Raw genomic sequence first — 25722 nt, forward strand, 5'->3', positions numbered from 1 at the left:
TTTTTTTTTTTTAGTTTTTGAGACAGGGTCTCACTATGTAGTTGAGACTGACCTGGAACTCACAGTGTAGCCCAGGCTGGTTTCAAACTTGCAGTGATCCTCCTGACTCAAGCTCCCAAGTGCTGGGGTTATAGGCGTGCGCCACCACTCCTGGCCCCCTTTGGCTTATTTATGGCCCAAGGATGGTTATTAAAATAACATTTCTAAAATCTGCCATTTAGCTGAAACAAGTGCTGTTTCACCCTTCAGCCCGGAAGATGCAAAGTATTTTCTCCAAAATCAGGCATTTGGGGCTGTAGATGCAGATGCTGTACCATCAAGGGCTGATGCATTGGAGCCTCCAAGGAGAATGTGCTGGTTTTTGCTAAGGGACTCTTTCCCCTCCTACTAATGAGACTATTTAGAAAGAAAGGTTTTTGTTTTTCTAGGCAGAGTTACCAGTTCATTGTAGAGAAACCATGGGGTTTGATATATACTGATTTGAGAATCATTGTTTAGTTCATTCCAAGTTTTCTAAGGGGAAAAAGCTAGGAGAGTTCAGTTACGCCTCAGTCTGTTAGGGGGCTGTAGTTGAGGCTGTGGAAGAGGGGTGTAAAGTGCTCAGCCAGGGCCCAATTCCTTGTGAGGTCAGTGGTACTGCCTAGGCCCAGGCCATGAGATCTGGGGCGGTTATCTGGGTCACACACTGGGAAGCTTCTTCCTCCTCGTCTGGGGTAATATGTTTGGCTGGTTGTGTTTCTTATGCCCCCTTTAAGTGTTTCCTCTGTTCTTTGGAAAAAAATGAATGAGCATATTTTAAGTAGTAGGGTCCCCTTGGTCAAGGCAGTAACACTGAACAGTAACGGGACATGGACCCTCACCCTGTGCTCCTTTTTACACAGACTGCTTTGAGCCCTAGAGTGAGTTCTGCCCCCGTGTAACAGGTGCTCAGAGTTTAGTCTGTGGAATTTTTTCATGCAAAGGCAAGATATGTTCAAATTTAGGGTCATGAAAAGAAATACGTATGCGTAACTTTAAAAAACCATTTAAAAAGATGTTTGATACTATCTTTCTAAAAAGTGAATTTATACTTATGCATTAAGAAATTGGGACTGCTTTGTTTGTTTGTTTGGTTTTGGTTTTTTTAGATAGAATCTCACTATGTAGCCCAGGCTGGTCTTGATCTCCTGGTGATCCTCCTGCCTCAGCCTCCTGAGTGCTGGGATTATAATTGTGCATTACCACACCCAGCTGGGAACTTATTTTAAAGCTTGGTTCTGTTACCTTTTTATTCTGTCAGAATATTACTATAAAATAATGCCAAGTAGAAAAATAAAATTAACTTAAAAGAATAAAAATGAGGGCTGGGGATTTAGCTCAGTGGTGCTGTCACCTGCCTCGCAAGCACAAGCTCCCAAGTTTGATCCCCGGTATCAAAAAAAAAAAAAAAAGAGAGACCCAGAGAAACCTTTTAAGAAAGATGTTGAAATGCTGATTGCCTAAACTCTCTGATCACCAGAAGCCGATGGAGCTCCGGAGTGGGTGGAAGCGGAGGAGGGTCCTCTGGGAGGTCGTCGGCTGGTGCCCGGGACTCCCGGCGACAGACTCGCGTCATCCGGACAGGACGTGACCGGGGCTCAGGGCTTCTGGGCAGCCAGCCGCAGCCCGTCATCCCAGCCTCCGTCATTCCGGAGGAGCTGATCTCACAGGTGGGGACCTGGGGATGTTTCTGGTGAGGCAGGGCTGAGCTGAGCCTTCTCCGGGGCCTGGCTCAGTGTGAACTGTTAGATAACGTTTTTCTATACTGATTCTACAAAGCTGATTTTTTTCCTGCCCTGCTCCCCTCTTCCTTCTAGCACTGGGGATTGAACTCAGAGAATGCTGAGCTATATCCCCTGCCCATTTAAAAATTTTAATCAGAGATAGGATCTTGCTAAGTTGGGCCTGTGAGCCTCAAACTTGAGATGCTCTTGCCTCAGCTTCCTGTGTAACTGGTTTTATAGCTTTGCACTGCTTGCATGTGACTAGAAAGCTGTATTTGATAATTTAATCACAAGCATAACACTCATTTATTCATTTGTATTTTAGGCCCAGGTTGTTCTACAAGGCAAATCTAGAAGTGTCATTATTCGAGAGCTCCAGCGAACAAATCTTGACGTAAACCTTGCTGTAAATAATTTGCTTAGCCGGGATGATGAAGACGGAGATGATGGGGATGACACAGCCAGCGAGTCGTACCTGCCTGGAGGTCAGTGGGTCCACCGCAGATGCTTTGTCCGCTCTGCTGTGCTGACTCAACTGGGGAATGGAACTGTAAATCCAGGTGTTCTTGTGACTTCTGAAAGGCAGTACTGTTTCTCACAGTAGAGCTGCTTGGTTGGATCGTCAAGTTCCCGGAACGGAATGGGAAGGGTTATTGCCGTGGGAGTGAGTGTACATCTCCACAGCAATAATGCTTCCCATTCAGTTCCAGATGCTTGACAGGTGACAGCAGAGTTTATGTGAAACCTCATTACTGAAAATACAACAAAACTGTATTTAAATGATCTTTTTTCTTCGAATAATTTAGTTAAGAACGTGTAATTATGTATCTCCTATCCCTTCAGACCTATGTTAATAACATTAATTTTATTTCCTAGAGAGTAGTGGCCTTTTACCTTTGTGTCACTGAGTTACTAAGCGAGTCAAATGTAATTTAAGTTTTAGACATCTTCTAGGGCTCTATGTGTGAGCTCTTAGTTGCCCCGTTGACATTTGTCTGTGTTTGCAGAGGATCTCATGTCCCTTCTTGATGCTGACATTCATTCTGCCCACCCGAGCGTCATTATTGATGCGGATGCCATGTTCTCAGAAGACATCAGCTATTTTGGTTATCCTTCTTTTCGTCGTTCATCACTTTCCAGGCTAGGCTCTTCTCGAGGTAATTTTGCATTTATTTCGTTTTGATCAGGGGTTGGCCATATGAAAAGAGAGTGGTAGATTCACTTGATTTGAACTTGTGAAATTACAGTGGATGAAATCATTACCTATTAGTCTTTTTGTGTAGCTTTGCTATTAGTTATTTTGTATGTTGAAGAGCCACAGTAGTATTTCAGAGATGATCTTATTGATATTGTATAATATATATCATGGATTATGACTTACTAGCTGTATTTTTAATTAGAAATATGGATTTTGAACTAAAAGCAGAATTCTACTTTATAGTGACATGCACCATTCAGAAAATAAGTCTCTGAAGTTTATTTGATTAAAATACCATAATTATTTTGTTTCTTTTAAATCTTAGAAGAAAGAGTGAGATGTGAGAAACTTACTGCATAGGATGGTAGTGGCCAGTATTAAGTATATAGAAATAATTACCTTAAAATGCTTTTAAAAGTTTGAAATCCTTAAAAAATATAGTACATAGTAGAGGATAGAAAAAAAGATTTTGAAACCATTAAGCTAGCTTCTCTGTATATGTTTTAATAAACTTTAGGTTGCATTATAATTTAATATTTTTACTTTCTAGAATTTAAAACCACTTGATTGAAATAGACAAAACAGCTGTATTCAGTGATCATTAATAAACTGGAAATGATGCTATGATCTATTAAGATGTTGCTGAAAACATCTAATACTTAAAAACAGACTTTCAAAAATAACAAATCTATGGGTGATCTTTTAATACACTAAACATACTATGGAGTAGCTTCACCGTTAAGTAAATGCATACTTTACTTTCTTAATGTGTCAAGTATTGCATTTTAAAATATTCAGTATCTAACACAAGTAACTACTCTCCTTTTTCCTTTTCCTAAGTTCGTTATACATAGGCTTAACTTTTAGTTTGAACCATCTGAAATAACTGGTACTTGACCATTTTTGGCTTACATATATGGCAGTTTGTGTGATTCAACTATAATGTTGTCTGTTCCAAATCTTGGAAAGTTTATTTTGATTACCCATGAAAACAGCCTATGAAGTAACCCTAAATAAGGGCTTGGATTATTAAAACCTTTATAATTAGTTTATGCTAATGAATTTGTAGTTTAATTGTGTAATTTTCCCCCTGTGTCTGAATTAAAAAAAACAAAAAACTGGAGATTGGGCTGGGGATTTAGCTCGGTGGTTCTGCTACTTGCCTCGGAAGTGCAAGGCCTCAGTTTGATCCCAGGTACCAAAACAAAACAAAACAAAATCTTAAAAAAACTGGGGACTTTGTAACAAATACTTTTTTGGTTTGCTTACATGTATCTAACATGTCGAAATCCTATTATGCATATTTTCTAATTTACAAATAAAAAGGCTTATAATAAGCATTTCTAGAAGTGATTTAAAAACTCCATTAAAAATCAAAATCAAATTAAAATAAAGCAATTCTACTTTAAATAATGGAAATTTGGGCTGGGGATTTAGCTCAGTGGTTCTACTGCCTGCCTCATAAGCACAAGGACCTGAGTTCAATTCCTGGTACCAAAAAAAAAAAGAAAAAGAAAAGAGAAAGTTTGCCTCTGCAAAGTTTTAAAAAAATACTAGTTTATAATTTGTATTCATTCACTTGAAAAGGATTAATGTTTTGAATGTTGCCCATCAGCTCGACTCAGTTAGATACACGTTGCCTAAGCTTGTGTGAGTAGATGAACTGCTGTTAGTTGCATCCTGGAGGGTCTTTCCTAGAGAGTGGCTTACTTCTATCCCACTGGTGTGACCCAATTGCATACCAGTTCTCCTTCTTCCCTTAGAGAGAGACTCTGAGCTGTTGCGTGAACGTGAGTCCGTTTTACGTTTACGTGAGAGAAGGTGGCTTGACGGGGCCTCATTTGATAATGAAAGGGGCTCCACCAGCAAAGAAGGAGAGCCCAGTTTGGACAAGAAGAACACACCTGTCCAAAGCCCAGTGTCTCTAGGTGAAGACCTGCAGTGGTGGCCTGACAAGGTATTTGGAAAACAATCTTACACCCTTCCCATTTAAGTGGATTTCTGTCAGGTCTCCCCCGCCGCCAAAAAAAAAAGTTTAGTTTATTTTATTCAGATTTTTGTACTGTTATTTAAAAAAAGAAAACAAAAAGGCACAAACAAAATGACGCTTTTCTCATCTTAGAGTATAAGAAGTAGACTGCCTTCATTTGAGTTGTGTCAGTGAACTGTGTCATGTGTGTCGTGCTTCCTCCTACCTGGGAAAGCAGAAGAGAAATGGAGTAGGATTGCCCACAGTGCTCTGCATTCTGCCCAGGGGGCTTTTCTGGGAGTCTTTACTCCCCATGCCAAGGCAGAGAGGCCGTTGGGACCAAATTCTTGGGGGGCAAGTGTGTGGCAGCTCAGGATGCAGGATCTGCATGTCTTAGCTGTCCCAGAGTGACAGTAACCTCCGGCAGGTCCTCTGCCAACACGGACGAGAGAGACAAGGCCGGTGATCAGCTTGGGCTGTCTGAGTCCTGAGGACTGGCATGGCCAGAGCCACAGCTCCAGAGTGTATGGGAGTTGCCAGGTTGAGTCTTTACCAGTCCATAGCTGCATAGTTGTTGCTAATTCTGAGGCTTCATAGGAAGCTTGTGTTTTTCTTTTAACTGTGCTTGTGCTCATGCTTTATTGTGCTTATTTTTCTTTCTAGCTAGTTGGGTAGAAATTTTTCTTAAGCAGAAATAGCCCGGTAGATGGGAACTCAGGGGTTAATCACCAGCAGATAAGGAGAGTCTGGCATGGACTTCTTTTTGCTCTCAAAATTTGAACTTGAATTTAGGAATGTATTATTGAACTTTCCAAATTTCTGTTTCCATAGTTATTGCAAGACTTAGTGTAGTGGATTTATTTTTCTCTGCATTCAGGTCATGTGGAAAACTTGAATGTGTGAGAGAGAACATGAATTTTAAACAGTCTCTTTGGAAGCAAAAGGTTATTCTGGTTCCTTTGGCAGCTGCCAGACTTTCCCCAAACTGCATTTTCTTACTTATTTTGGAAACATCCCAAGTTCTGCTTATGCTTTAACTTCATGTGATGGGGTGATTTTGTGTGTGTGTGTGTGTGTGTGTGTGTGTGTGTGTGTGTGTGTGTTCACAGTTTCCTATTTTCCTTGCCTGGATCGTGTTGGAATTGTGTCTGTTTCTGTAAAAGTGTACTCATGAATCTCTTACCATGCCAACTCGTATTACTAGTCTAGGCTTTTTTTTTTTTTTAACATGTATTAGTTTTGTTAATGAAAGTATTTTTGCATTGTGGGTTTTATTTGTGTGCCTAGGGATTGAACCCAGGGCCTTGGGCATGCTAGGCAGGTGCTCTCCCACTGTACCACAATCCCCAGCCCAGTGAAAGTATTTCTGAACAGAACAAGTGTAGCGGGCTTTCCCCAGCCCTGTGCCTCCTATCATGTTTTCCACTTTTGTTGGCCTCTCTGATGGGCATGTGTCTAGCTACAGCTTGTTAGAGACCACTTCTGTTGCTTTAACCTTGGACAGAATTGAGTGTTTAGGTAATGAATGGAAGACAGGCCGTATGTGAATTAATTGTCTTCTTCTCTCTGCCCTTTTGTCTGTGAAATGTATAATTTAAATAAGATTGGGGGAATGAAATACTTACAGATTAGCTCAAAATTGCAATCTTTCTGGGAATAATAGCTCACACCCATAATCTTTAGCACTTGGGAGGCTGAGCCAGGAAGAACACTGAGAGTTTGAGGCCAGCCTGGGCTATGTAACAGTATAGAGACCATGTCTCTAAAAATAAAAATTGCAACCAGGTGCAGTGGCGCACGCCTGTAATCCCAGCCCTCGGGAGCCTGAGGCAGGAGGATCTCTGTGAGTTGGAGACCAGCCTGGGCTACATAGTGAGTTCCAGGTCATTCTCAACTACATAGTAAAACCCTGTCTCAAACAAAACAAAACAAAAACAAACAAACCAAAACAACAACAACAACAACAAAAAACCCCGCAAAAATTGCAATCTAGGTACCAGTCTGGGGAAGCAAACTGCTTTGGCTTACTGAGGCTGTTAAACACCTTCATAGTCCCCAATGCACCCACTAGATACTGCTGCAGATACTGTACCCTCAGAATGAGGATGGGAAGACCAGTGCAGGGCGGAGACCTGGCCTGCCTCTGGGCAGCTTTAGGTCAGCAGGAAAAGTGCCAAACAGGTCACGGAGGGAGATACCAGGACACTGGCAACATGTGGGACCGTCTCGATTCACTGCCATCGGGCAGAGTGGTGGCTGCTTCGGGCTGTAGGTTGGGTCAAGGAAGGCTAATGGGTAGGAGCAGGTGAGGGTCAGCAAATGGTGCCAGGATACAGTTGGTGTCTTCTGCTGGCGCAGCACCCTCAGACGGCCATGTCTGCAAGAGTGCTTGAGGGTCATGATGACTCCTGGGCAGGATGTGCCTTTGTTGTTGTTGTGTTGTTTTGTTTTGAGATAGGGTCTCACTGTGTAGCCCAGGCTGGCCTTGAACTTCTGGCAATCCTCTTGAGGGCTGGGACAAGCATGTGCTACCACAGCCAGCCAAGTTCCACATTTAGGGTGACTTTGAGAAAGCAGAGCCACAGGAAGAGCTCAAGAACTGACTTCTGTCCTCTGGGCTGCTCCTGGGGGCCCTGGTCCCGGATAGGTTAGTGGGCTGTTTGCTCAGGAAAGCAGCCTTGGTAATAATGACTTTCCTGTTTCCTCTTGGAGACCTGGAAGCTAGAGCAGGAGACAGATGACACATGACTGACCTGCATGACCCATCAGTTCTTATTCTTAAAATGTGGCTGGCTCTCTGTAATCTCGATTAGGCTCTTAAAACAATCTTGGAACCTCTTGCACTATTTTCATTAATTCGCTATTTTCGTAATTCTTCCCCTCAGCATATCAGGATGCTGAAAGGCAGTCTTCGTCTTGCACGCATTCATACCCTGGGAAGGGACTTGACAGCTTCTCTCTGAGCCTTCATTTTGGTGGGTGGAGAACCTTGGTGTCCTTGTCTGCTGGATTCAGCAGTTCAGTCAGAAGACTGCATTAGTGCATGTTTTCCTGCTGTACTCTATCTCCTCCTAAATACGAGGAAGGAGAATCACTCTGCTGAGGTCAAAATGTGCACCCCAGCTTAATTTTAGAAATGGCTTAATAAAAACATTCTTAAATGTTAAATGAGGTTACTATTATCTATACTTTCTTTCATTCCAATAGGGTGTTTGTTAGTTTCTTTTTCTCTCATTACTGAGACAAAATACCTGACAAGAGACAAAGGGGGAAAGTTTTATTTAGCTCATAGTTCTTAGAGGTTTCTATCCATAATCGGCTGGCTCCAAGGCAGGGGGACACATGGCAGAGGGGCAATAGTTCATGGTGGCTGACAGGTGGTAGCAAAGCAACAAGGGGGAAGACAAGTCCCTTTCTGTCCCTCATGTTGTATCCAAACTACTGGGCTTGTGGGGGGCCAAACCAGTCAGTGGCCTGATTTAGTAATCACGCACCCTTAATCACACAGCACACACTCGAGATCCAGCCACCTCTGACTCCATGCATGAGGCTGTGGGGGGACACCTGGACCCAGACCATAACAGGGTGCAGGAGATATTCTGTTTTTAAATTAATTGGATTAATACTACTTTCCCTATATCCACTTAGAAGATAGTAATTTCACATTTTATTGTCTTGTAGGCCAATAAAATTTCTTTAATGATGGAATATTGTTTTCTTTACAGTTTAATCTTTTGAAGAAAACAATTTGAGGTACCCATAAATTATAAATATAAGGTGGGATCAAAAATTTGCTGAATATTTAAATTTTAAAGAAATGATTATAGTAAAAGATAGGTTAATTACATTTTATTACCTCTCAACATACTCCCCCTCATTTCAAACACATTTATCCCATTGTTTGGACCACTTTCTAAAGCAGTTCTGGAGTCATCTTTTGTGAGTGTCTCTAGTTACAGTATTGTGGCTGCCTCAGTCTGCTGCGTCAATTTAAAGTGTTTACTTTAGCTGGGTGTGGTGGCGCATGCCTTTAATCCCAGCCCTCCGGAGGCTGAGACTGGAGGATCGCTGTGAGTTCGAGACCAGCCTGGGCTACATAGTGAGTTCCCGGTCAGTCTCAACTACATAGTGAGATCCTGTCTCAAAAACACAAGAAAAATAAAAAAATAAAAATAAAATGTTTACCTTTTGTGGCCATTTTGATTTTGGGGAGAAGCCAGAAGTGGCGTGGTGCCACATAGGTTGAATAAGGTGGATAAGGATGCAGTGTCATGCTTTTACAAACCTACTTTTCTTTTCAATGGCACTTGGCAGCAGCATGCACTGGACTTTTGATCACACTTATGGAGATACTTAGGAAAGAGGATTTCTAGAACTGCTTCAGAAAGTGGCAGTTACAGAGGGTTGGGGATTTAGCTCAGTGGTTCTGCCGCCTGCCTCGCAAGCTCAAGGTCCTGAGTTTGATCCCCAGTACCCCCCGCCCCCAAAAGAACAGTGGGTTATGTTGGAAGTGAAGGTATTTTGAGAGGGCAATGTGTCTTTTACTATAGTAACTTTTAAAAATTGAAGCACTTACTGTAAATTTTGATCACCCCTCCTATTTTCCGGTATTCTTTGTGTTAAATGTCAGAAACAGTATAAATTTTTCATTGCAAACGATTGTAGAGATATTGAAGGTTTATGAAGACAGAGCAAAAGGTCAGTCAGTAACCTTGATTAAATATGTACTCTGAGGGTTAGGCCTTCTGCTCAGTGTTACTTCAGTGTTTGCAGGAAGAACATGCATTCCTTGCAAAGACATGGTGATGGGTTGGACCTAGAGGCCCTGGAAGGCTGGCGAAGGACCAGACTAGTGAGAACTCTGGAGCTAGCCAGCCTCGGAATTTCACAGCCTAGCTGTGCCACTCGCTCGCTCTGTGACTGTAGCCAAGTGCTCCATAACAGAAAGCAGAGGCCCCGGGTGGCCTTGCTCACAGTGGGCTCTGAGGAATGTTGCCTGAAAACCTCTGCTTTCTTAATATGCAGCCCCTCCCGCGTCCATCTTTCATCTTTCATCTTTCTTCCCCTAACTTCCTTCTCTGTCCCTCTTTACCTCCTTTCATCCATCCAGCTATCTAAAGTTGAACTATTTTTCTGGCTTATGTAACTGCTCTTTCCACTTCGTAGTTCTGGAAGAAGCTTTTGACAATTCTGTTATTTGATGAGGCAGTCTTGCAATTATGTGGCTATCTAACATGACTCCATTCTTACTGTAGTCATGTTTACAGTTTTCTTTGGATTAGAAATTGTGTTCTGTATTGCTGAATATTTTACATGTGAATTGTAACTATTTGCTCATATCAATAAGAATCTTCCAACAAGAATCTAGACCAAAACATTTTAGAAAGCCAGTATCATCTGATACCCAAGCCCAACAGACTCTGGTCAGTATCTGTGATGAACTTTGATTGCAGAAAGTCTCAGGAAAATAGCAGAATGTGGAAAAGAAGGTGCATCCTGATCATGTGGGTCATGACCCTGGCATGCATGGCTGGCTCCTGTGTGCACGTCAGGATGCATCATGGGACAGAGTAAAAGACAACAGCTGTGTGATCCTCTGACTGCATGAAGACGAAGAATTTGACAAAGATCAACTGATTTTGCTTGATAAACACTCTTCTGAAGTTTAGATGTAGATGCAACTTCCATCAAAATTCATTTATATTCTTCACAGAAAAAAAAAAAACCTAAAATTCGTAGGGAACCACAAAAAGCTTTCAGTAGCCAAAGCTATACTGAGAAAGGAAAAAAGTTGGAGGCATCACAACTACTGATTTAAAATCCTGTTATAAAGCAATAGTATCAGAACTGGTATTGGAATAAAAACAGAAACAGACTAGTGTACCAGAAGAGAGCACAGAAGTAAATCCAACATATATAACCCCAAGAAGACATGAGAGAGAATGGATGGTCACTTCAGTCAGTGGTGCTGGATTTCCACACACAAAAGAATAAAATTGGATATAAATCTTACAGTGTACATAAAAATCAACTTGGAATGAATCAGAGATGCCAGGTATGATGTGCACTTCTGAAATCCCAGCACTCTGGAGAGGCTGAGGCAGAAGGATGGCAAGTTTGAGCCCAGCCTCAGAAATTTGTCAAGACCTTGTTTAAAAACAGAAAGGGGTGGACACCGGGCATGGTGGCGCAGGCCTGTAATCCCAGCACTTGGGAGGCTGAGTCAGGAGGATCGCTGTGAGTTTGAGACGAGCCTGGGCTACATAGGGAGTTCCAGGTCAGTCTCAACTACATAGTGAGACCCTGTCTCAAAAAAACCAACAACAACAAAAAGAAAGGGGTGAGGATATAGTTCAGTGTGAAGGCCCTGGCTCACCCAGTGTTTTTTTTTTTTTTGAACTGGGGATCGAACTCAGGTCCTTGAGCTGTGAGGCATGTGGTAGAACCTCTGAGCTAAATCCCCAGATTTTATTGAGTTTTTTTTTTGTGGGGGGGGTACCCGGGATTGAATTTAGGACCTTGTGATTGTGAATTACGTGGCAGAAATCTCCAGAATTGAGAGGGGAAAAAAAAAAAGACCCAAACATAGTCCTGAACTTGTAAATTTAGACAAGATTATAGGAGAAAAGCTCCTAGACATCTAGACATTAATTTGGCAGTGACTTTTTGATCTCACACTAAAAAACTGCATAAGCAAATATAAGTGAGTGGGTGCCACTAATTCACCTATAGCCTTCTGCACAGCAAAGCAAACATCAAAATGAAAAGATAACCTAGAGATTGGGGAAAAGTACTTGTGTACCATGTAGCTGTTAGGGATTAGTATCCAAAATTCATAAAGCACTCTTACAAGTCAGTATCAGAAATAAAAATAATTCAGTTTTTAAAAAATGGGTAAAAGGCCTGAACATAACTATTGAATTATTTATGAGACTTCAGAGGACATAAAATCAGTTTCAGATACATGGAAACATACATAACATCACTGATTGTAAGGGAAATATGAATTAAAACCACTGTAAGGTGTCATCTCATACCTTCTAGGTGGCTGCTATAGAAAAAGCGGGCGGTGCATGTTGACTAGGGACAGAGAAAAGGGAACCTTAGTGCACTGTGGTAGAAATGAAAATCAGCACAGCCTACCCAGAGCACAGCGTAGGGATTCTGAAAGAGCATGGAGGTAGCAGTTCCTCTTCTGAGTTTCCCCCGAGGGACAGAGGCCCTGCCACAGCCAAAGTATACAGAATAGCATATGTACAGGTGTTGGGTCACTGTCTAGAAATAAGATACACCTGAGAGGCTCGGTGTTAATTTGTTTTTGAGGGCTTGGGATTTAGCTCAGTGGGATTTAGCTCGCCTGCCTTGCCAAATGCAAGGTCCTGAGTTCCATCCCCATACCAAAAAATGAATGCAAAATACAGTTCTTTTTGAACTGCTGTGTCACACGCAGAAGAAACCTCGCAATGATAGATGTGTTAATTTGCTTTTCTTTGCTCTGGTAACCATCATGGCCACCTGTGTGTACATGTAATGCCGTCGTATTGCAAGTGTTTTGCTACTCAGGATGGAGCCCAGCGCCCTGCACGTGGTAGGCAGGTGTGCCACCACTGAGCCACATCTCCAGCCCCTTTAAAGTGTTCTTCGGAGGCAGTAGCTCACTAAGTGGCTCAGACTGGGCTCAAACTTGCCAGCACCCTGCCTCCTTTCCCTGAGCAGATGGAGTTAAAGGTGTTACTGCCGTGTGTCTGGTCATAATTTCGTGTTGCGAGCTTCGGATACTTGTGCAGTCACACAGAAATGCACACTAAATAAATCTTCAGAAGATGAAAAACTGCTCCGTGCTCTGTCACAAAGCACCTGTCTGCATTTTCAGGACGTACATTTATTCACACAGCTTAGCACTGGTGATGGGACACATTGCCTCCAGGAGTGCTGCACTCCCCAAGGAGTCCTGCTGGCACGCTGCCCTGGGAGAAGCGGGAGGGGACAGCGGGATCTCAGCCCCAGGGCAGGAGCAGGAGCAGGAGCAGGGCATGGCCCCTTCCCAGAACTGACCCGCCTGTGCAGAGCTTGATGATAGTTGTAGTAGAGAAAGCAGAGCGAGCAGCAAGTCGCTGCTGTGAATTAGCAGATCTGTGCCTCTGTCTTTCTGGTGTACAGCCGTGGGGAAAGGGTGTTGAGTTCCAATGAATTCCTGTCCCAAGGGAGTTGGCTCCACTTTGCAACTGTGGAGCAGTGCTGAGCTGGAAGGAGCAGCAGCTTTGTTGGTCGTGCTGCTGTGCCTGGCTTGTGGTCCTACTCTCTGCTCGCTCATGGGTCTCTGCTTGCCTTGCTGACTCCACGTGGCAGTAATACCTTGTCTCCTTGTCCATGGGTGTGTGGGAATTGGTGGCGAGGTGTTCTGTCACTCTGGGTTGAGCTGGTGCTTCCTTGGGCCTTGCTCTCCTGAGGGCACTGGCGTCAGTTCGGGGGAGGGCCTGTGCCCTGCTCTTGCTCCTGCGCTAGGGCTGAGATCTAGCTGTCCCCTTGGGGTTGCTGGTGCCCTCCCGCTTCTCCCAGGGCAGCGTGCCAGCAGGACTCCTTAAGGAGTGCGGCATTCACTGGAGGTGACGTGTTCCTGAGTCATCAATGCTAAGCCAAAGTTGTAGGTGGCGTCGTATAAAGGCCCCAGTGGGAAAGGCCAGTCCCACCTGGTGGAGTTGGCAGAGGCCCCGGAAGCTCCGTCCAGGCGACCACAGTGCAGAGGCATGGAGGGTTGGCAGTTGGGGTGTGTGGGGGCAGGAGTGTGCTGAGTTGCCTCATGTGGTGAGAAGAAGCCCTGTGGTCCAGGGACCCGGGTGGGGAGGGGCCCGGTGTGGGTCCGCAGTGAGGAGAAGGCCGCAGAGCCTCTGGAGAAGCGATGAGCAGAGCTCGGTGTGGCTTTGCTCTGTGTGATCTGTTTCTAAGGAAGAGGTGAATACTGTCAGCAAGTGGAAGAAAGATGAGTTCGGCAGGGCTGTTGGACAAGGGAACCGTGTGGATCTCAGCCGAGTAAGGGCAGTGGTGATAGGAAGGGAGACCTAGCCAGTATGTGGCTGGGAAGGAGTTGGATGTTCCTGTCTCCTGCCACAGGTGATGTCATGGGTGGAGTTGGGTACCCCAGGTGTGGTGCAGCTTATGGGAGGTGGGGAGTTTGCTTTGGAGAGGGTACGGTGTTTTCTGAGGCTCCGCAGCTCTGTGGGAGACAGGAGCCTGGCACACTGAACCGTGTGGTGCTGTAGAGGACCCAGTGTCTGAGGTTGAGGGCGGACCACTATTTGGATAAAGGGCCTGAATCTGCAGCAGGGAGGGTGAAGCTGTGAGAGAGATGGAGAAAATGACCACGGAGGAAGGAGGAAGACAGGGAGAGCGGTGACCGTGACCAGGTGGGATGAGAGAAGTGAGACTCGCTGGCAGGAAGGGCTGCAGTGGGAGATGACTCCCAGGTAAGCTTCCCGGTACCCCGGGAGGCTGAGGCAGGGCTAGCTTGGATGGCTGTTGACACTGCACTCAGTGTGGGGAGAGCTGCTGTCTTGAAGTCAGTCTAGGTGGGGATCCTAGTTGAGAGCCACAGGAGATAAAAGTCTGCTGTGGTTGAGGCATACTTGGCCCTGGGCTCTGCTGTGTGATTTATACATCAGATACCTTCTCTTGTTTGTGGTATGCTTTCCCTCCCAGACTAGACTACTAGGTGCAGGGGATTATGTAACCCACTGGATTTACCTGTATATGTGGGAACCAGGCTTTGGACTCAGCTTGGTCTGCTCCATTGTCTGTAATTTGAACCAAGGGATTGAGAAGAGAGAATAAAGTACAAAGGGTGAGATATGATGAGACACCCCCTGCACCCCCACCCAGTGACCTTAAAACAAGGCCGAATGGTACTGGTAAAATGAGCATTAAAAAGTATTTTTTCTGGACGAGTCTGAGGCATAGCCTGTTATTACTGTATTACAGATCTTGGTAGGCTTTGCAAAGCCTTTAGCTGGAGCACTGGAACCTATCTGATGAAATAAGATTGGTGGGATTGCATGGAAGGGGAGAGAAACAGTGCACAGAGCAAAGGAAGATAAACACCCTCAGATCTGGCAAGTTTAGCTGTGAGATCTTTGAGGCACTTCATGACTCTGATCATTGGGCTTATATTTGTAAAAAGTATCATTTGTAACACACACACACACACACACACACACACACACACATATTATTTTTTGGTACTAGGGATCGAACTCAGGACCTTGCACTTGCAAGGCAGGTATGGTGCCACAGAGCTAAATCCCCAGCCCAAATACTTGTATTTCTTGCCTAAGATTTTATGATTGTATTGTATCCTAACTATGGCATGTATTTCACTGTAAAAGTTAATGAACTTTTGCCCTAAAATGTGGACATCTGTTTCAGCAGCTTGGAAATGAATATAATGCGGGGAAGCAGTCCTCCTGACTGGTTTCCCTGCTTCATCTCCTGCTGTCCCTACCCCTTACCTGTCCGGCACACTTGTTGGGCACCTTCTTGTGAGCCTTGTGTGAGGGAGACAGCATCTTTGTGTGTGTGTGTGTGTGTGTGTGTGAGAGAGAGAGAGAGAGAGAGGAGGAGAGGAGCAGATGCACTGTGTTGTGGCGCAGGCTGGACTGTGGGGGCTGCTTTTGTGGACAGCGTGAGGGTTCCTTTCATGCAGACTTCGTGGAGGAGGAATTGGTGAGCTGAGAAGAGTCACACACAAAGAGAGCACCACAAGGACAGGGCCATAGGGTGAGGTCCACGGAGGGAGAAGGCCCAAAGAGTGGCTGGGAGATAACTTGGGGGTGGAGCCCGAGGGGCCTGTGGCTGATGTGTCCACAGTTACACTGGCTTTGTGCAGCCCCCGGATGGCAGTGTCCAAACCCCGGGGCTGGGTAAGTCCTGTGTTTCTAGCGTTGTGCTGTTTTTACTTTCAGGATGGAACAAAATTCATCTGCATTGGGGCCCTGTATTCTGAGCTGCTGGCTGTGAGCAGCAGAGGGGAGCTTTACCAGTGGAAGTGGAGTGAGTCGGAACCCTACAGAAATGCCCAGGTATTGTGGTGCATGGAGCTTTGCTTGAACAGCACCACATATCGCATACAAATAGTAATCATTTTTCTTATGCTTTCAAAGAATCCTTCATTACATCATCCAAGAGCAACATTTTTGGGGTTAACCAATGAAAAGATAGTCCTCCTGTCTGCAAATAGCATAAGAGCAACTGTAGCTACAGAAAATAACAAGGTAGGAGTCACTTTGCATTGTAAACATTTCATGCTTAAATTCTTGGTTTTCTTTCTCTTCCTGCCCCTGTTCATCTTTTCATTTTCTATCCTTCTAACCAGGTCCATAAATATGGTGTCTCCAGCCTTAGGAGAATAATCCAACGTCTCATTTTTATGTTGGCTGGTTTATCACTATACTAAGAATCTAGCTTTAAAAGTAGAGTTCTACTGTAAGGAAAGAGGAGAATATTCACAGAGTCGAAAGAGAAAAGGAGGAGGTAGTAGGAAAAGATAGATTGCCACAGTATGGATGTTATATACCCCAAGTGGTCAGTTTGGGTTTAAAGTTACTAAATTCTGTTAAACATTGTTGGGACAGATGTTTAAGATTAATGCCTTCACGGTGGCCTTAGACGGTGATTTTAATAGCTGCTATGTTGATTTACACACAAAGAATGTTTTATTTTCTAAACTTACTAAGAATCTTTTCTGAAATATTTATTTTATAGCGTTTAGCTGAAGACATTTTAGAATTCCATTGTGCAACTTAGCCTAGGTTTTGTCGTCTGCTTTTGTTTGGAGAATTGGTGATTGAACCCAGGGCAGATCTGCCTGAACCCTACTCTCAGCCCTCTTGATTGGAAACAGGGTGCACTGCATTGCCCTGTGTGGCCCTGAACCTGTGATCTTCCTGCCTTAGCCTCCCAGGTAGTTGAAGTTACAGCTGTGTCCCACCAGGCCTGGACCTGACCCTAATTTGGACTGCAGTCCTTTTGGAAAAACTGCTTGTTTTTGTTGAAACCTCTAATATTTTATTCTTTAGGTTGCTACGTGGGTGGATGAGACTTTAAGTTCTGTGGCTTCTAAATTAGAGCACACTGCACAGACTTACTCTGAACTCCAAGGAGAGCGAATAGTTTCTTTGCATTGCTGTGCCCTTTATACCTGCGCCCAACTGGAGAACAACTTGTACTGGTGGTGAGTCTGCAGTGGGAGGGTAGGGAAGGGCAGTCGGGAGGTAATGCTGTGTACTGCAGAGCCAGGTCACATTTACCGAAAAACACTTAAAAAGATAGATTTGTGAAAGTAATGCGTAATACTACATTTTGTGAAAGTATAAAATTACCTGCAACCCAAAGATAGCAACTGCTAACATTTGGAGGTAATTGTAGTCTTTTTTTCCTCCTTGTAAATAAATATGTATCTTGCTTTACATAATTAGAAATACAGAGTATGGCATTGAGGGTCTCTTCAGAGGGTGGGGCAGTACTGGGACTGGACACAGGGCCTCACATGTGCTAGGCAAGTGCTCTGTCATTGAGCTACATCTCCAGTCCCCTATATGGTGTTTTTTTGGGGTTTTTATTTAACTGTGTAAGTATTTTATTTCTTATTTAATTGCAGCTTCAGTGTTAGAAGGTGTCTCGGTTTATTTTTTGTGGTATTTTAAGAAACTGCAGTAAATTTATATTGGCAAAAATAAACAGAGGAGTACCCAATGATGTGTAATTATCTGGAAGAAAAATATCATTAACACAGTTTCTACAAAACTTAATCCTAAAGCTTTAGTAAAACCAGATCTAGTTACTTGTTAAATGTGTGAACAAATTTCAATTAAGCGTTTCTGGACATGTTAATAGTATTCTGAGCAAAGGTATCGGAAGGACTACATCAGATACTTAACTGACAATATGTATAGTTTCAAATTTATTTAATGCTATTTTTCTTTCTTAATTGGCCAATTTATGGTTTTCTTTTTCAGGGGTGTAGTCCCTTTTAGTCAAAGAAAAAAAATGTTAGAGAAAGCTAGAGCAAAGAATAAAAAGCCCAAATCCAGTGCTGGTATTTCCTCCATGCCGAACATCACCGTTGGTACCCAGGTGAGTGGTAGTCACACTGGCTGGGGCTTCGGTTTCCTTCAGACCCGCCCTGCCTCCCTCTCTGCGCACAGCTCCTGTAGGCGGCTTCTGGTGCGTGTCACCCGAGGGCCAGGTCTCTGCACCTTCCACTTGTGTGTCACACCAGCCCTGCTGCACCGTGATGCTTGTACACTGCGTTTCAGTGTCCGGAGAGTGCCCTGTCGGTGGCTTCCTGTATTCACCTGGTTTCAAAACTCACTTGGTACTTGTAAAATGTAAAGCTTGGAGCAACCCCTACTGAAAATGGTTCAGTTCATCCTGGCAGTGGAGTCAGCATCACAGACAGGCAGCTGGCCTGCGTTTGTCATGCTCCTCTGTGGGGATGCAGTCCATGGAGGTAGGAGACTTCCTCACACAGTTTTGTTTCCATAATTATGGCCTGGAAGGTGACTTCCTCACCCTGGGGTTCTCAAGGAAGAGCCCCGTCCCCTGCTATATCCCTCTGGGGAAAGCACAGAGCCAGCTATCTGGTCTGCTGGACCACGCTGAGTGACTGGTGCAGCAGGTGGGTGGAGACACAGACAGGGAAACTGGCTGGTTCACATCTGACGTCAGGAGATTTACAGAAATGTAGATGATGCCACTTTTCTCACCAAGGTTTTTTAAATGTAGCTATTTTTCATAAAAATTGTTTCTATGGGGTTTCATTACTGTTAATATTTTTTAAATTCACAGTTTTAATTACTAAAACATTTAATTTACTGATTACTTAAACTAGACATGACTCACATAAAAGATTTTTATAATACTCACTGATATTAAATAATGAAAAAGGTCCTCAGATCAAAAGAATTTGAGAACTGTTACACTTTTAATTTTTATAGTGTGATGAAGGTTTATCTTCAAAATAAAAACCCGGTATTTATATTCATTATAGAAAGTACTGTAATGAATGTTTAGGAGCTTTTATAATCCTCAAAACTCAGACAAATGGTATTTTTTTTAAGCCATCAAAAGGTCTTGTGTCTTAAAAAAACAGTTTCAGCTGGGCATGGTGGTGAACCCCTGCCCTTGTAATCCCAGCACTTGGGAGGCTGAGGCAGGAGGATTGCTATAGTTTGAGGGGAACGTGGGCTACATAGGAAGTTCAGAGCCAGCCTGAACAGCACTGAGATGCTGTCTCCAAACAAACAAACCCAGGAGAGGCTGGAGATATAGCTCAGAGTGAAGGGTCTGAGTTCAATCTTCAGCACACAGTCAACCAGTCAGTCAGTATCCATAAATACTTCAGTTATAACATGCCAAGGGTCAAAGGGAGGGGAGGGCAATAGGAGAAAAAGAAGCAAGATGTATCATGTATGGGTACAAATTCTGTATGAAATATTATCATTATGTATACCTAAAATGTGCCGATAAAGTAAAAGCTCACAAAGTATGTATAGCATGTCAAGTTTCTTTTTCAATAAAATCTTACCAAGCCCCTTTTAGGCTTTAACCCTTCACTCTCACTTTGTAAGGGAAACTTCTTCTGAGTCGTAGCTGAGCAGGACATGGCTAAGAGCTGTTTGTTCAGGCCACAGAATTTCAGTGGTCACAGCTATTCTTTGGTAGGACCGCCCCTAAGCCAGTTGGTCCATGATCTTCTAATTAAAGCTACAAAACATTGTCCTCATATATGTCACTGGTCACATAGAGCGTGGCATTAGTTAACGCGTGTCATTAAGCTGGCCCGTTTGGGATATCCTGACAGGTCTGCAGAGATGCCGCCCTGGAGCCGTAGGGTTTTTCTGTGGCCATTGGCTTTCGGAGTGTAACCTGAGGTTAGGCCCTGACAGGGAGAATTACATAGGTTATTGACTCCCGACAATGAGGTCTACCTAGTATTTTTTAATTTAAAAGAAAAATTATAGTATCCACCAAAACTTATGGCTAGTAGAAAACATCAGTCTTCTAGGGTCAAATGAGCACCCAGAGAGATGAAGTTACAAAGCCTATGTAACTAACATGAATTAAGGAAGAAAGTAATTTCACATTAAAGGAAATACAAAAAAGCGTAGTCGCCCTACCCCCACATTTTGCTTTTCTTTTTTCTTTTTTTTTTGGTACCGGTGATTGAACTCGGGTCCTTGCGCTTGCAAGGCAGGCCACCGAACCACTGAGCTAAATCCCTGGCCCATCACATTTTGCTTTTTTAATGAAACCTTTTTAGTTTTTTTTCTGCTATTTGCATTTAGTCTTTTTGGCAGGATAGTTATTTTCTGCATGAATTTTTAAAATCAATGCTAAATATTTAGCAAACATATTGAAATTACTGTTCGGTTAGATGTGCACTTCAGTTTTAGGAGCGTACTTTCTTGATGGAGACCTTGAAGTTGACACATTGCCAGTGACACTAATGTGTAAGCTTCTGCTAGCAAACCTGGGAAGCAGCACTTCCATGTGTTGAATTTTGTATTTTCATGCATTTTAAATCATTGTTCCTACTTTGTTTTAAAATCAGACATTTTGATGGTGATTTCTTTTGTTTGCTAGGTATGCTTAAGAAATAATCCTCTTTACCATGCTGGTGCAGTGGCGTTTTCGATCAGTGCTGGCATCCCGAAAGTGGGCGTCTTAATGGAGTCGGTGTGGAATATGAATGACAGCTGTCGATTCCAACTCAGGTCTCCTGAGAGCCTGAAAAGCATGGAAAAGCCTGGCAAAGCTGCTGAAGCTAAGTGAGTGCTGCCCCCGGCTCTCTGTGTGGTGGCATCACTCGTGGGTACAAAGGGAATGATGGGGGTACAGGCAAAGACGAAGCACGAGGCGCTGCACCTTGCTCCTTATGGCTTGGTCAGTATTTGCATAGTTCAGGATGGTGGCTGTTCTTGTTGTTTTTGTTTCTGGTTGTACTGGGTGCTGAGCCCAGGACCTTGCACATGCTAGACAAGCGCTACGCCACTGAGCTACAGTACCAGTCCCTATTCCTTTATCTTTTTCTTTTTTCTCTCTCTCTTTTTAAAATTTTTGTTTTGATTTGCCACCTTCCTTGTAAGCGCAGAGTCCTAAGTTTGATCCTGGGTTTTTGCTTTTTTGAAACAGGATCTCAACTGAGTTGCTCAGGCTGGCCTTGAATTTGAGATCCTCCTGCCTCCTCCCCCCAGACTGCTGAATGTACAGTGTTTCCACCACACCAGGCAGCTCTTGACGGTGGCCGGGATGGCAGCATAGTTTTCATTTCCGATGTCCTTTTCTTGATCATTGTATTATGTTCTTTGCAGGTGTCGACTGCAGTATTAATATGTCCAGCGCTTGTGTCACCCTGACAATCCTCCTCTCTCCTTTTATAATGTAATTTCTACCAAATATTTTGCCTGCATCTTGATTATAGGAGAGGTCGGACAGATTCACGTGTTGGAAAGAAAGTTTTAAAATTAATTAATTAATTAATTAATTTTTGTGATACTGGCAGTTGAACTTAGGGCCCTCATACTGAGCTATGTCCCCAGCCTTCCCACCTCCTTTTTAGTTTTAATTTTAGGACAGGCTCTCACTGTGTTGCCTAGTCTGCACTCAAACTTGTGATTCTCCAGCTTCAGCCTCAGACTGCTGGGATTACAGATGTGTTGTATCATGTAGAGAGAAAAAGTTTACAGAGGATCTGTAAACTTTTGGGGCTTGGAGAGGAATGTGAACAGAAACACCACTAAATTTTATATTGTCCCATACTTTGGGGCTGGCCTATTGTTTGGAGGTACTTAAGATCTTTTTTTTGTTTTTTGTACTGGGGATTGAACTCAGGACCTTGAGCTTGCAAGGCAGGTGGCGGAACCACTGAACTAAATCCCTGGCTCCACACATCTTAATCCTATATGCATGTTTAAAAACATTGCTCATCTCCTTAAAATATCTATATTGTAATGTGGTTTGATACATGAGCTAAAAACAAATACATGACCATTGTAACATGGAAGAACAGTATCATTACATTCTAAAAATAGTATTTTAAATATTTTGTTTTGGGATCATGCAAAGTGAAATTCAAAAACACAGGGATTCAAGATATAAAATACAATCTTTTTTGCGGGGTTCTGGGGATCAAACTTGGGTCCTTGCACTTGTGAGGCAGGCGGCAGAAAAATACAGTCTTTTTACAAGCCAGAACTATTACACTCTATTCTACTTCCTGCCTAACTATGATGTTTTGTTTTGTTATAGTGTTGGCACTATGCTAAAACCCTGGTCACTTCTTTCTTAAGAAAAAAGAGTAATAGGCTCTTCTAAATTCCTTTAGTTTATCCTGAAAATAAAGGGAGCCAAATACCTTTTGATTGTTTCATGAACTTTGTAAAGAACACTTGATTTTTTTCTTTTTTAAGATTGGATACTGAACACAGGGAAAGCTGTGCTATATCCCTAGCCCCTATTTTATTTTATTTTATTTTATTTTATTTTATTTTATTTTATTTTATTTTATAACATAGTTTCTCAAAATTCCCTAGGCCAGTGTTGACTTTGGACTTTGCAATCTACCTGCTTCTGTAATTTCAAGTGTGTAACATCACACATGGCTATTTGAAATGTCTTTGATGTGCACAAATACTATAAACAAAACAATAACAGGATAATAAGCATAATTATAAACAACGATTAGCATATGCTATTTAAATCTTGTAACTAAACTTTCATAATCTCTTTTGAATGTTCTACTAGTTACGTGTACAAAAGTTAAATGAAATGAAATGTTAAATGAATTTTTTGCCAGTTCTTGAGATGCTGGAGATCACTCGTGGTGGGTCTTCCTGTTGTCGCAGGGCTTGTGGAGCAGCCTGTAGCGCTGCCTGGGTGCTGTGTGGAGTGTTCTGCTGTACTGCTGTGAGAGTGAGAATGGGCCTGGCCTGCTCCACGGGGAAATTCTGCTGCTGAGGGTGTTAGGCAGGAGAGTTAAGAGGATCACCCAGTTTCTAAACAGAGCTGTGAGTGGCAAGTAACTTGTGATTAAAAACTGGTTTCTGCCTTTTAGTAATAAGCACTGAAGTTTTAGTCTATAGAATATTGTATTGTCACTGGAGCTGAGTCAAGCATTAATGAGCTAGTGCATTGAAGAGGAATAGCTTATTAACCCTCACCAGGTGGCTTAAGCATGGATTTTTGCAAGTTACTGAGAGTAGAGGTTCCCCTTAAACTGAGGTTCACCATGGAGCAGGCATTGTGTTTCTTGCTGTTTTCAGTCAAATGGCTGATTGTTTCTGTCAGTGCTCCATGGGGTGGTGCCGAACCCGCTTGCTCCAGAGGCTCAGTCTGAAGTGCTGTGGATGAATGAAAACAGCTGTTCTTCCTAGATCAAGTGTGTTTGTCCCGTCCTCTCTAAGGGGTTGCTTGGAAGTCCACATGTTTGGAGAAGGCCCTGGGTTCAGTCCTGGGCCTCGCGGAGAAAGTGTCCAGTTTGTGTCTTTTCATTCTGTTCAGCCTTTAGATCATAGTGTTTCATGAAAGTTACTAGCATTTGATTCCTTTATAAGAACGAATTGAATACATTACTTGAAAAGTCTCTGGAAAAAAAAGTTTTTGTCATTTAATTTTCCTAGTTATGAGGAAACTTTTATTTCTTACTGTAGGCCTGAGAGCAAACAGGAGCCTGTGAAGACAGAGATGGGCCCCCCTCCGTCACCGGCGTCTACCTGTAGTGACGCATCCTCCATCGCTAGCAGCGCGTCTGTGCCGTATAGTGAGTTTTGATGGGGCTGCTGTTTGGGCCTGAGTAGCTGGTGTGTCGGCTTTGGTTTTGGTCCAAGTCAGCTCCTACCATTGTTTCTCTCTCTCTCTCTCTCTCTCTCTCTCTCTCTCTCTCTCACACACACACACACACACACACACACACACACATTTTTTAAAAATATAAGCTGTGTATTCACTAGCTTGGAAATTTTATTTTATTTTTGAACATCTTTAAATGGAAAGATAGTATTGACTGTTTTTGAGAATTACAGTTTTCAAACATGTATAAAATTCACTGTAGTACTAGTTGGAAATAGCTGAAATACATGCTCTCTGTTGAGATGTGTATTTTGTGAATTTGTTGTGGCGTGGTCACAACATTTTCTAGGATTGGTAGAATTTACATGTATTGACTTAATACTGCACCATGGATTTGAAGAATTTTTAAGAGCTTCTTAAATGTTAGATTGTTCAGTGTTATGTGATGGCTTGAAAAATATCCCAGTAGGCCTTCCTTTTTATATGTTGATAAGGGAACCCTAATTTTGAAGGTCCAGATGTATTTTTTAGGTTCTTTACACTTGTTTATAGTAGTGCCAGTATAATTAGGCATTGATGTTTGCAGTTCTTTACTGTGAATTATTTATTTATTTATTTTCTTTTGGTTCCGGGGATTGAACTCAGGTCCTTGTGCTTGCGAGGCAGGCGGCAGAACTGCTGAGCTAAATCCCCGGCCCATGTGAATTTATTTTGAAGTAGAAGTTGGTCATAAATCCTCCGTTTGGAAAGGAGTAACCCTGAACCTTTCATTTAGAAACCTCAACTCTGTATCCCTTTAAAAATGATCATTTTTTATATATTTAGGTGTAATCTATAAAGTCTCTTTACATTTTCTTTTTGATACTTATCATTTTGTTGTTGTCCTAGAACGACGTCGTTCAACCCCTGCCCCGAAGGAAGAGGAAAAGGTGAATGAAGAGCAGTGGTCTCTTCGGGAGGTCGTGTTTGTGGAGGATGTGAAGAATGTTCCCGTGGGCAAGGTTTGTTGGCAGTGCCTGGGGAGCTGTGCATGAGGGAGTTGGCATGGCGAGTGTCTGGGAGCCCTTCCTGTGCAGCTCTCTCCTCCCTAACCGAGGAGATGTCGCAGGCACTCAGAGGATGTGCTGCTTTTCTTGTTAAGTAATTTTTTTTGGAGTGATTTTTAGATTTACAGAAAAGCTGCACAGATACATTACTTTTTGATGCAACTCATTCTTGGGAGCTGCTAGATAGTGAGAATGGAAATGATTGAGAATTGAAACAGTCTTCCTTGAAATTGAAGCATCTTCCCCTTCTCCTTGAGTTGCCTTCCACTTCCTCCTCTTATCCTGCCTGGAGGGCTTTCTTTTGAAGAAGTCAGGTAAACAAAGTCCACATCTAGTCTTACCCTTCTCCTGATATTTGCCACTGCGGAGTGAGTGTCCCAACTGTCCTCTAGTTGCCTGGAGAGCCCGCCCTTTGGTGAGCCTTCCCGAAGAGCCAAACTGCACCCCACTGTTCCCTGTGAGGTCGCTCTGGTTGGCAGCACAGCTGGGACTGGCAGGGTTAAGTCTTGTGCCTGTCTTTCCCCATTGCCTGTTCATTCGATCCCTCGTCTGATCACCGTGGAACTTGGCATGTTGTGGTGTCTGTTTACATTTAAACTAAATATTGAAAAGCAAGTTCCTCAGTCACATCACCTCCGCTTCAAGTGCTCAGCAGTGTGTAGGGCTGCTGGAAAGTGCTGAGGGAGAACATTCACGTCTCTAAGAAAGTTCTGTCAGGTAGTGCTGCCTTAAAGAGGATAGCTGGGCCTGGTGTTACATGTCTGTCACCCCAGCACTAGGGAGGCTGAGGCATGAGGATCACCTTGAGTTTGAGGCTAGCCTGGGCTGCATAGTGTGATCTGATTTTTTTTTTTTTTTTTTTTTTTTTTTTTTTTATTTTCTGGATGTTGGTCCTTTGGGGAGTAGCTGGTAAAAATTTTTTTCCCA

At 43.2% G+C, this 25722-nt stretch overlaps 1 protein-coding gene across 1 annotated transcript in view; it reads left to right on the plus strand.

The window, feature by feature from the left end:
- The window catches only part of Ubr5 (ubiquitin protein ligase E3 component n-recognin 5), a 107466-nt gene that overhangs the window by 27287 nt on the left and 54457 nt on the right, over positions 1-25722 (plus strand). The window contains exons 7-17 of the mRNA XM_010612128.3: positions 1499-1688; positions 2068-2227; positions 2750-2899; positions 4704-4897; positions 15865-15981; positions 16063-16173; positions 16978-17132; positions 17917-18034; positions 20546-20730; positions 23611-23720; positions 24638-24750. Coding sequence (XP_010610430.1) covers positions 1499-1688; positions 2068-2227; positions 2750-2899; positions 4704-4897; positions 15865-15981; positions 16063-16173; positions 16978-17132; positions 17917-18034; positions 20546-20730; positions 23611-23720; positions 24638-24750 — 1603 coding nt within the window. The remainder of the gene's footprint in view (positions 1-1498; positions 1689-2067; positions 2228-2749; positions 2900-4703; positions 4898-15864; positions 15982-16062; positions 16174-16977; positions 17133-17916; positions 18035-20545; positions 20731-23610; positions 23721-24637; positions 24751-25722) is intronic.

The sequence above is a fragment of the Fukomys damarensis genome, unplaced genomic scaffold, assembly GCF_012274545.1.
Source record: "Fukomys damarensis isolate Sample0158 unplaced genomic scaffold, DMR_v1.0_HiC HiC_scaffold_5, whole genome shotgun sequence".
In the NCBI taxonomy this organism is placed as follows: Eukaryota; Metazoa; Chordata; class Mammalia; order Rodentia; family Bathyergidae; genus Fukomys; species Fukomys damarensis.